At 34.7% G+C, this 12,149-nt stretch overlaps 1 protein-coding gene across 1 annotated transcript; it reads left to right on the top strand.

The window, feature by feature from the left end:
* Positions 1 to 514: 514 nt before the first annotated feature.
* LOC127118075 (dormancy-associated protein 2-like) lies at positions 515 to 1,337 on the top strand. The gene is made up of 2 exons (XM_051048218.1): positions 515 to 766; positions 979 to 1,337. Exons 1-2 carry the CDS (start codon positions 676 to 678, stop codon positions 1,131 to 1,133), a joined length of 246 nt encoding a protein of 81 aa, XP_050904175.1. The 5' UTR covers positions 515 to 675; the 3' UTR covers positions 1,134 to 1,337.
* Positions 1,338 to 12,149: the final 10,812 nt, after the last annotated feature.

The following is a 12,149-nucleotide window of genomic DNA, read 5'->3' as shown; positions in this document are numbered from 1 at the left end:
AGACATTTTCCAAGATAAGAGTATCATCGACATAATGATGGTGGGAGATCAACAAGTCAGAGGAACATGCCCAATCCTCGTAGAAGAGATTAAGACCCATCGTTTTCCTCCATATCTCCCTCAAACCTTCTACTACCAACAAAAAAAACTGGGCTAAGGGGTCGCCTTGTTTGTTTTGTTTCATATTAGAATATACACACTTAAACATATTTTAGAGTAACAAAAATTATTCTCATACATTTTTTATTATCATAAAAAATAAATAATGGATATTATCCTTAAAACCAATTTAATTTTTACAAAGAAAAATACTTTCATCTAAAAATACTATAAATTACTAGTAAAAAATGTTATGCAATTAGTTTTTATTAAGGTGATTTGAATAGTAGTTTATATGTATTTCAACTTTCAAAATTTCTTTCTGTACGTGATCGATTGAAAGCAAAATGTCATTTTCTGCTAGCAACAAGAAGACAAAAACCTCACTGTTTTTTCATCATTACATGTTTTAAAGATTAGATTGATTAATACAGGCAAGCTACCATCCCCACCACCATGTAAAGATTCCGTATTGATTGCTCCTTCTTTCCATTATATAAAGAGCACACTTTCTTACTATTTTTCTCATCCTTCACTACCAAATATCACATTTCAATTAATCTTTAATTGAGTTCAATGGATTCCAAAAGAGCAATCCTCATTCTTGGCCTACTGGCAATGGTTCTTCTTATTTCCTCAAAGGTGTCAGCTAGGGACTTAACTGAAGGTGAGCTAGCTATACCTTATTTTTCATAATTTGAGCATAAGATATATATTTTTTCAGAGCACATCATATATAAAGTGATGAAATTAGAAAATATATATATATATATATATATATATATATATATATATATATATATATATATATATATATATATATATATAATTTTGTAAGATTAATTGAAGATTTAAATTCACATAATGTGGTATTTGCAGAGGTTGTTGAAAAGTCAAATGAACTGAATGATGCCAAATTTTTGGGTTTTCATCGTCATCATCATGGTCATCGTCACGGTCATCGCCGAGGTCATGGTCACGGTGGTGGTCATCATCATGGTGGACATGGGGTTGATTCCGACAATGGTAACTGATAATACCATGATACATGATGCACATTCAAAGTAATAGATATCATGAATGAATAATGTTTTGGTGTTAAATAAAAAGGTATAGATAGTCATCAATCTGTTGTGGTTATGTATTATCTTTGTATATGTGGTGAAGAGTTTGATTCGAATCAATGTAATGAATGTGTTATCAATTATAATATATCAAATATCATCGTCCTGTTAGTACTTTGTCTCTTTTTAAATTTATATATCCATACTAGTGATTTTCTAAGTAAACTCGTCGAACATAACTAACCATGTATCATTCATAATATTTCAATCTTTTTGTAATGAAAAGTTATGTATAAATCAAACCTCACTTTTGAGTGCATCTTCTCTACCATGGACATAGTTTCGGTGGCAACAAATCTCACTATTTCATGGACAGATAAAAATAAATAAAAAGCTTAGACGTGGTAAATTGTAAATTGATTATAACAATAATAAAAGATATAAAATGTTTCACATTCTCTATTACAAATAATAGATTTTATAACAAAATTTTCACCTCTATCAATAGCCAATCGAGGTTTAATCTATAAACATGCCACTTTTTATTTTATCTGAGGTGTGTGAGAATGAAGATGGAGACCAATTATCAATGGTCCACTTTTTATTTTATCTGAGGTGTGTGAGAATGAAGATGGAGACCAATTATCAATGGTTCTGGTGTTTAGTGTAATATTCTTGTAGATGGATATAATGTGTCGCAACACCAAAAATTTGAGACATACTTGAAATCAATGAAATCGCCATTAAAATTCATTTGGAAATGGAAAACATTGATAAAACTCTTAAAGAACGCAAACATAGTCTTCACAATCAAATTTAAGTTTTTGAGTCCATTACACGTAGGGAAGGTATTATCAACCTAAATATGATTGTAATACGATCATTTTGTTCTTAAAGGATTTTATCAATGGTTTCCTTTTGCAAATAAACTTTAATGGCGACTTCATTGATTTCAAGTATTTCTCAAATATTTCACGTCGCGACACACTATATCTATCTACAAGAATATCACACCAGAACCATCGATAATCAATCCCCATCATATATATATATATATATATATATATATATATATATATATATATATATATATATATATATATATATATATTATTGAGGATCTCTGCCCAGTTAATTTGACCTTTTCGACTATTAGAAGTAAAGACTCATCTCAGATACATCTGATCTTTTCAGACATATATGGTCCTCATGTATTTCCTTCCTCTTAGGGGCATATCTGATAGCTTTCACTTTTTGCCACGGGTAAAAAGATATGCCCATTCTTAACTCTAAAGCTAAGGATTCTTCTGAAAGAGTGAGACGATCGACGATCGGAGTTCGGGGGCCGCGCGACAGATCCCTGACGGTGGCCAGAGTTAAGGTGGGTCGTGAGGCAGCAGTTTCTGTGAAGGTGGGTGCGTTCCGCTCTGGAGGGTTGTCGTGCGACGGATGTCGCGGCGGTGGCGCTGTATGGTGGGTGCCCAAGCTACGCCGAAAGGCCGCGGGCGGGCGACAACAGTTTGGTCCCAGCAGTAGGTCCGGGCGGTTCAGGACGTTTTTCGGTATTTTCGAGTTCAAGGAGTTTTTCATTGATTTTGGAACAATTTTTGACATCAGTGACCTTTGAGTCAATTTTGAATAAATTAGTTAAATTGTCAACCCTTAGAGTTAGTAGAGTTATCACCTGTAAGGAGTTGTCAATACAACATATTTTGAGCACTTAGAGTACTATAGAGTCATTTTGAGAGTTAAGAGTTATTATTAAGCTGTGTAGAGTTCTTTGAGAACTCTGTTGAGTTATAAATTATATAATAACTTGTTGAGATGTTTATGAGAATTTTCTTGTGGGTTTTAGAGTTGTTGAGTAATAACATACATTTACTCAATTTGATGATGTAATATAATTATTTAAATAATTATATTTTTGAGATTAGTAATCCGGTGGAATCACAGTGAGGCCTGATTAATGACAGACTTATGGTTCAAGAGTGAAACCTATTTTGATGATGATTTTTGAGATGATTTTGATGATTGCTCGAGTTGCATACATTCTTGTTATACATGATAATGCATGCATATATTTTGGAGTTAGGTAGGACTTTGGTCGAGTGAGGTCAGGTTCATAGAGGAACCATGACTATCTCATGTCCAAAGAGGGACACAATTTAGAGAGGAACCGGAGACAGGGGAAATCAGTAACAAACCTCTGATCTCAAAAATCCGATACCACATGGATATTGATGGGGAAGTTGGTGCATTAGCATTTGAATTATAATTTGGAATTTTGTTATGTGAGAATATTATACTTGTTATTGTTTTGTTTACCATTTTTACGGTTAAATTTCACCATTAACATTTATAAGGTGTATTCTCACCCCTTTCTTATTTTTTTGTGTGGCTTTGTGAATTGTTGTACAGATACTCAGCATGAGTAGTTTTTGCATGTGAGTTGGAAGATGACCTTACAACTTTCTTTCATACTTTATAGTTATCGCTATTTAGTTTGTCTATATGCTCTTATATGTAACATCGAGAACAAGGCGTATTATTTATTTTGAGTTGATGTTGAAGTTTATTTTCCTTAAGTATTTCTTTTAAATAATTATTTTAAAGTTATATGATTTATTTAAGTTCCGCTGCGAGATTTGAAAAATATTTATAAAGTATGCACATTATGTTTTGAGTAATATCCTAAATTGTGAATTTTATTTTTTATATTAAGAGTTGAGGTTTAGGGTGATACATCCAACGTCCACGCCAGTTATGGTTCAAGATAATTATAGTGAGAGTGGTGATTAGAGATTGTGTACCTAAACACCCTTTGTGAATGTATTTTTACCTTGGACTCAACGGAACACATATATAGATATACCAATATTCGGGCCTTATCTTGTTGGGCCTTTGGCACTTTTTAGGAAGTGGCGGATCAGTACAGTTCTCTGTCATTGCAGCCGCGGTGTTCTTTGTGTGTTCTTTAGCATTTTCATTCAGGTAAACCTAAGTTCTCGTCCATTTCATGTTTCCTCTTCACCATTGTGTTTCTTCACCTCTTGTGCATCTAAACCTTCTACCTATTCCACTCCTTCATCAAATTTAAAACTGTTTCATCATCAAACCATTTTCAAACAATGCGAATCAAACACTTGCTCAATATTAAGTCCTTTTCAAACTTAAGTGCTTAGAAATCTTTTTCACAATAAACAAACTGTTAAAAAAGGATTAGTTGTACGTAATTATCCATCCTAGTCTTCTAGTATTTGGATGATGTCCATAATTAACCTATTGTTTGAGTACTCGTCTTCCGTTCAAAACACAATAAATAACCGAATCTAGTTCATTTCTTTAGTGGATGATAAAATATTAGTTGGACGTAATTATCCATCCTAATCCCTGAGTATTTGGATGATGGTCGCAATTAGCCTACATTTTAAATATGTTTCTTCCGTGAAGAGAACATGACTTAATTCTCCTCACAAACTTCATAAATAACTTGGATGAAAAAGGATTAGTTGGACGTAATTATCCATCCCAGTCGCCGAGTATTTGGACGATGATAGTAATTAGCCTACCATTAGAATACTTGTCATCCATCCAAAAATAAATCCAACCCATCAAACTATATTTTCCTACCTTAGCTCGACCACAAACTTTTCACAAACGAAAAATGTTGTATCCATTCTATCGCGATACAAGAAAAATGCTTAAGCCTCCCATGCGCGAGCATACAAATAATTTTTAACAGCTAGAATGCGATCAAGCATGATCCATTCTACCGCGATACAAACAAACGCATAAGCCTCCCATGCGCGAGCATACAAGCAACTATTAACCGCTAAAATGCCACTTAAACATCGTTCAATAAAATCAACCAACACATACATGGTTTTCTACCCAGAACTACGTAGCTTTGAGTTTCACATCGCATTTGAGGATACGTAGGAGCGAGATTTAACGTCTCATCAAGCACTATAATAAAAAATCATAAAATTTATTTTTCTTGCTAAAAACTACGTAGCTTTGAATTCCTCATCACACCTGAGAATACGTAGGAGCAAGACTCATAATATCTTCAAGCGTCCTAATAAAAAACCTATTTTTAGTCCTTTATTTATTTTTTATAAACACATAATAATAATAATTAGAATAAAATAAATAAGATTAAGCTAATACTATATTCGCAAAACTAACTAAATGGGTCTTGTTAAATACATCGAATGCGGGGGGTGCTAATATCTTCACCTTGCATAACCTACTAATGAGCCCGAATTTGGTTTCGATGACCACTTTTTTAATTTTGGGGTTTTATCGACATTTCCCTTTCCTTTTGAAATAAACAATCTTCCGTGGCGACTTTGTTATTATTTCGAGCGTTTGTTACGCCCAAGTATTTTTCGCGCCGCAATAAGTTTGTCCTTAATTTCAATATGAATGATATGGACAAAAGTCTTCCAAAGCTGCTAAGCATGCTGAGAACTACTGAGCATAATCTAAAATCAAAATGGAAGGCCATTCTGATGGTCAATAATGGAAAGAAGTAGAACAAATGGCCCACCAAGCAGGGTGGTAAAGGGAACAACAAGGAAGTTGTCAGCTCAAAACCTATTGCTCATGATTTGAAGCCTAATGAAGGTATAACAATGGCAGACACTTGTTTCTATTGCTGTAAGACCATACACTGGAGGGTTGTAACACCCCGAAATATGATTAATTTATTTAATCAAATAAATCATGTTTTTATTTAATTACTTACTATCTAGTGCACTTTTAATTAAATATGTTGTGTGTTGCATGGGGGGGTATAGAGAGAGTTTTGGTGGGTGGATAGAACAATTTAAAATGATTAGAATTAATAATTGTTTTTTTAATTTAAATAAAATAGGAATAGAGGTTTTTGGGTGGAAATAAGAACTAATTAGAAATAATAGAAGATATGAGGATAATGAAAAGAGTTAGGCCCAAGTTTAATTAATCGAAAATTAAATTAGGTTTAGAGATAAATTGAAAAGTTAATGGATCCTTTGAGAAAATAAGACGTAAAGTTGTAGATTCATGGAGAAAAATGGAGGCTAGGCATTGAAGAGGGAAGAACAAATCTTTAACCTAATTCTGAATTTTGGATAGGAATCTAAGATAAGGGGGGAGAAAGGGCTTATATATGGGTGTTTTGCATGAAAGGGTAGAGAAGAGATACCTTTACTCTCTTTAGGGATTGTATGAACTTTATCATGACTTGTTGTTATTGTATGATATTCTAGAAATTGAAAATTGAAGGCGTGATTATCTAATTTTTGTGATTGAATTCGTATGCATATGATTTTCTTTATGTGTATATGTTTGTAAGTCATTGTTGGAATTTTTGAAGGTTTGAACATAATGATATTATGTGTGGCATAATTTTCTAGGCCTGTTGGGATGATTGAGAGGCCAAAATTGGAGTTCCCATTGAACACCCATGGCTGAAATGGTGTTTTTGCTTTCTGGTGCAGGGCGATGGGTGTCACCAAATGACGGGTAGACTGTCATGCACCTCAAGCAACTGATGATCATAAGCGCTATGACGGGGATATCGTCATGGTACCTAGGCTTGTTTTTCTAAGTTTGTCATTAATATGATGACAAATGGGGGGTTTTAACAGGATGACATGCATCACCATGTTGACGGGTTACCCTTCATGCTGTCAAAAGGGGAGTTCTTTTCATTGTTTGTGCATTTTGAGTTGTCGACTCATAATTTTGATACTGTTTTTTAGTGTGGTTGATATTTGGCTACTATTGGTTGTGTTGGTGTTGTTAATTAATTAATATAAGATTAATTAATCGTGGATCACTTAAATGTTATTTTGTACATGGACAGATAAAAAAACAAAGCTTAGATGTGGTAAATTGATCATAACAATAATAAAAGATATAAAATGTTTCACACTCTCTATTACAAATAATAGATTTTATAAAAAGAAATTCACTTATGTCAATAACCAATCGGGGTTTAATCCATAAACATGCCACTTTTTATTTTATTTGAGGTATCTGAGAATGAAGATGGAGATCAATTATCAATGGTTTTGGTGTTTAGTGTAATATTCTTGTAGCTAGATATAATATTTCGCAACACCAAAAATATTTGAGACATACTTGAAATCAATGAAGTCGCCATTAAAATTTATTTGAAAATGGAAAACATTGAAAAAACTCTTAAAGAACAAAAACATAGTCTTCACAATCAAATTTAAGTTCTAGAGTCGTATACGCGTATGGAAGGTATTATCAACCTAAATATGGTTGTGAATACGATCATTTTATTCTGAAAGGATTTTATCTAAGGTTTCCTTTTTCAAATAAACTTTAATGGCGACTTCATTGATTTCAAGTATTTCTCAACTATTTCACGTCGTGACACACTATATCTATATACAAGAATTTCACACTAAAGGTCAGAACCATCTATAATCAATCCCCATCATACACACACACACACACAAACACACACACACACACACACACACACACACACACACACACACACACACACTCACTCACACACACACACACACACACACACACACACACACACACTCACACACACACACACACACACACACACACACACACATATATATATATATATATATATATATATATATATATATATATATAATTGAGGATGTCTGCCCAGTTAACTTGACCTTTTCGACTATTAGAGGTGAAGACTCATCTCGGATACATCTGGTCTTTTCAGACATATACGGTGCCCATGTATTTCCTGCTTCTTATGGGTATATCTGATAGCTTTCAGTTTTTGCCACCGGCCAAAAGATATGCCCCTTCTTAACTCTAAAGCTGAGGATTCTTCTGATCAATTTGTGGTTAGATTTAGAAAGAAATTGAGGTCTAGCCTCCTTACCTCATTTTTTAAGAATCTTTAGATATGGCCCAGTCCATTAATGTCATGTTTCCCAGGCTCTTGATTACCTCTAATCAGTACGATTGATCTGTTAGTTAGGTTAGGGAATGTGAGAATGAGAGTTTCATATGAGATCTATGTGTGGTTAATTTAGCTATTTTATATATTATTTCGCTACAGAACCAAAAATGGAGAGGAATGAGAAAACTACGGTGGAGCGAAGCTTCTTAAGGGTTTCAGTGATGCAACATCATGGATCAGAGGTTGCGATCATGGTGCTTCTCGAATCAGAGATATTGATCTTGAACTGACGTTGGCAATCAATGTCGGTCTTGAATTGACGTTTCTAATCTCTTGTACGATGAATCAGAGGGGGCAGGGGTACCTGCATGGTTAACACTCCAATGAAACACTTCTATTTTTAAATTACTGTTTTATTAACTATTGGAGTGTTTATATGTGTTATTCTGGATTATCTGTGTTATTTTCATGTTTGGGGGGATTTAGAGGTATTTTATTAATTTAATAATTACTGAAATTATAGAGCTTGAGAGCGGAGAAATAAAATATGAGTTATTTAAATTATTAGAGATATTTAGATAATTTTAATTATTTAATGATAATTGGAGTAAGTAGAATTTTAGTTATTTTATATAATTAAAATAATAAAGAAAATAGAAATTTCAAGAGTTTAGGTGTAAATTAGAAATATTAAAGATTATAAAGTAAAGTGGTGAGAATTAAGGAAGGTTAGAGCCAAAGTGGAATAATTTAGAGTACAAAATTAAGTTAAGATAAATAGTGAGGTTTGATGGAGGCTAGGTTTTATAGTACGTGAAATTAGAGAATTTTGAGAGAAGAGGTAATTAAGGGTTTGGAAGAGGGAAAGCAAGGAGGAGACACCATAGCCAAAAACTTAAGAGATTATACAATTCTAAGGTAAGAGGGAGAATTGATTTACCTATGGGTGATTGTTAGGTAGCCAGGATGGTAAGGGGTCTTTTTCCTCCCATCAACGCCATGGGTGATTTTTGTACTTTTTTAAAATCATGTAACTCTGTAATGTGTTTGGCTAAACAGGGTTTAGGAAAAACCCTATTGGCGTCGATTGAGTGAACATGTTTGTTTATGTGTGTTATTGTGTTGGACAAATGGGGTTTTGAAAAAGATCTATTAGTATTGATCAAATAAATAATTTTGTTTCTTTGTTTTATTGTGGTGACCAAATGGGATTTGAGATAAATCCCTTACGGTCACCATAAATGGTTTGTTATTGTTAAAGTAATATGAGTTTTTTTTTTTCGGTGATTAATTTGATGATATGTATTTTTGTAAAATTTGGGATATTTTCAAATAGTGAATTTTGGTAAAACTGTACGATCCTAATTTTTTCCAAATATTCTCAAAAAGTCAGAAAAACTCATTTTTCAAAAAATTGAGCATTTTGACAAAAATCAAAAAATCGAGTTTTAGGCAGGGGCAGAGTCAAAGCGGCCAGACTGCGTCGCGACGAAGGTAGTCGGCGATCGCGAAGACCATGAGTAGGGGCCGCGTGATGGCTCCGCAACAGCTACAGGCCGCAGCGCGATTGGAGCGACCGACGATCGGAGCTCGGGGGCAGCGCAATAGATCCGCAGCGGCGACCATAATTTATATGGGTCATAAGGTGGCCGTTTCTGCGAAGGCAGGTACGTTGCGCTCTGAAGCGTTATCGTGCGGCGGTGGCGTTATACGGCAGCGGGTGCGCAACCGGCGCCGTACGACTGCGAGCGGGCGACAACAGTTTGGTCCCTGCAGTAGGTCCGAGCGGTTTAGGATGTTTTTCAGTATTTTCGAGTTCAAGGAGTTTTTCGTTGTGAGCAATTTTTAAAATTAGTGACCTTTGGGTCAATTTTGAATAAATTAGTTAAATTGCCAACCCTTAGAGTTAGTATAGTTGTCACTTATAAGGAGTTGTCAATAGAGCATATTTTGAGGACTTTAGAGTACTCTAGAATCATTTTGAGAGTTAAGAGTTATTGTTGAGCTGTGTAGAGTTCTTTGAGAACTCTATTGAGTTATAAATGATATAATAACTTGTTGAGATGTTTCAGAGAATTATTTTATGGATATTAGAGTTGTTGAGTAATGTCATACCCCAATTTTGTCCGGGCATATTTAAATTTTCATAGAATTGATTTCATTTTATTTTACATCATATGCATAGCATGACATACATTGCATCATGAATAATACCTAAAATATCAGTCAGAATAAATTTATTGAGAATACAGAAAAATCGGTTAAATTGTTTCTCAAGAATGTGCAAAATCAGCGGGTAAAAAGTTTCAGAATTAAAATTGCAGACGCCAGCATTTTTTAATCTACGGTTCATGTAATTTAATCTGGTGTGCTCGTTGTATTTTTCAGCAGTTGTTTCGGCTGCATTCCGACCTGCTTGAGCCTTTTAACCGATGCGAATTTATTTCAAAATTTAAAGAAACGCTGTATTTTTTCAATAAGTATATTTTGTACTAATCATTTTAGTGTGTCCGATTTAATTTTTTGAGTAAATTTATATCCAATTTCTATTTTTAGTCCGGTCATTTTATTTCTTTATTCAAAATATCAAATTAAACAATTAGAGTTTTTATTTGTGATAACCATATTTTTAATTAAAAATAAATAACAATGGTGATTTTCAAAATAATAATGTTAAAATAAGATAGCATTGAATTCCTTATAAATCATTGCCAGCTAATATCATTAACACCTCCAACGGTAATGAAAGGCCAGTTGGCACTTTCTCTCCTTCTAATACTCACACGTTTTCTCTGATCCCTCACCCTTTCACTCACGCAAGGAAAAACGAAAACAGAAAAGAGAAAGAGGAAAAGACTTTTCTTCTTAAAATATCCATTCACCGTCCTCTTCCTAAACTTCCCACAACCTTCCAACAACTCCACCCCTCTTCACCAACACCCACCACCGTAAACCTTCTTCTTCCTCTCCATTATACCACCCCCGCCGTCCCAACCTTAACCTCGTGACCCACCTTCAACCATAATCATCTTCCTCATGAACCCACAATATCCATAACCGCTGGGATTTTCAGCCGTGAAAATCAATTCCAACCTACACTAAAAACCGCCGGATCTCACGAACTCCCTCCGATTCGCGTTTCCGTCTGCGACCCACCCTCACTACACAATGCCAACGCCGTCACGACAACCACTGTTTTTACCCTCCCACAATCACCTCCGTTTTCTCCACCGTAAACAAACGCGTCCGTTAATCACAAACCTCAATCTTCCAAATCCACCGCGAGACCGTTTCCGTGAAACCACGCCCTTCTCCTTCGCATTTCCGTCCAGATCCGTTCGCATCAACACCGACGAACACCAACACACAAACCCGACTGCTTGCTCATCCAACAACAACGACGCTACCGGCAGAAGCAAAATCGCACGCAAAGCCAAAAACGCATCAGCAACTTGTAGCAGCAACTTGTAGCGACGAAGATCCGCGTTCTGGTAACGACTTTGAGTTTCTTCAAACATGTCCATTATGATGCTTTAATTTGATCTTAATCATGTGGTTGTTTTTTTAAGCTGTTACAAATTTCACTTTTGTATGCTGTATTCTGGTTATCGAAAAGAAGCTGTCCATATGCATTTGTTGTGTATTTGTCGCGACAGTATTGTTGTTAATCTATAATTCTGGATTCGCTGCATAATTTACATGATGATACGCATGTGCTGTTGGTTTGTGCTGTGGTGATGTGCTGTTGTGATGATTACATTTTTCATTTCAGTTACAATTTTGGGGAAATCGTAAGTTGTCGAAACTAATATGATGATTATGGTTGTGCGTTTACGATTATTTCAATTTCGGTTGTGCATTTGCTGAGTTGCGGGTCTGGATCGATTATCCGTTTGAATGTATATCTTGTTGGACTTATAAATTAGTGTCGACGGTGTTTTTAGTGCTGCTGTTGCTGTTTTTGTGAAAATTACATGATTACCGTAACATGATACGTGCTTCTTGGTTGGACGCTTGACTTCAGGAGAATTGAAATTATCATCACCATATATACTGTTACGGTA

The sequence above is a fragment of the Lathyrus oleraceus genome, chromosome 2, assembly GCF_024323335.1.
Source record: "Lathyrus oleraceus cultivar Zhongwan6 chromosome 2, CAAS_Psat_ZW6_1.0, whole genome shotgun sequence".
NCBI classification, from domain to species: Eukaryota; Viridiplantae; Streptophyta; class Magnoliopsida; order Fabales; family Fabaceae; genus Lathyrus; species Lathyrus oleraceus.
This window is presented reverse-complemented; position numbering and strand designations above follow the sequence as displayed.

What these genes read in the sequence shown, in the direction of transcription:
- LOC127118075 (XM_051048218.1), top strand. Translation starts at nt 676, where the DNA reads ATGGATTCCAAAAGAGCAATCCTCATTCTTGGCCTACTGGCAATGGTT. An exon ending in AGCTAGGGACTTAACTGAAG is followed by an intron (nt 767 to 978) that starts GTGAGCTAGCTA and finishes TGGTATTTGCAG; the next exon opens with AGGTTGTTGAAAAGTCAAAT.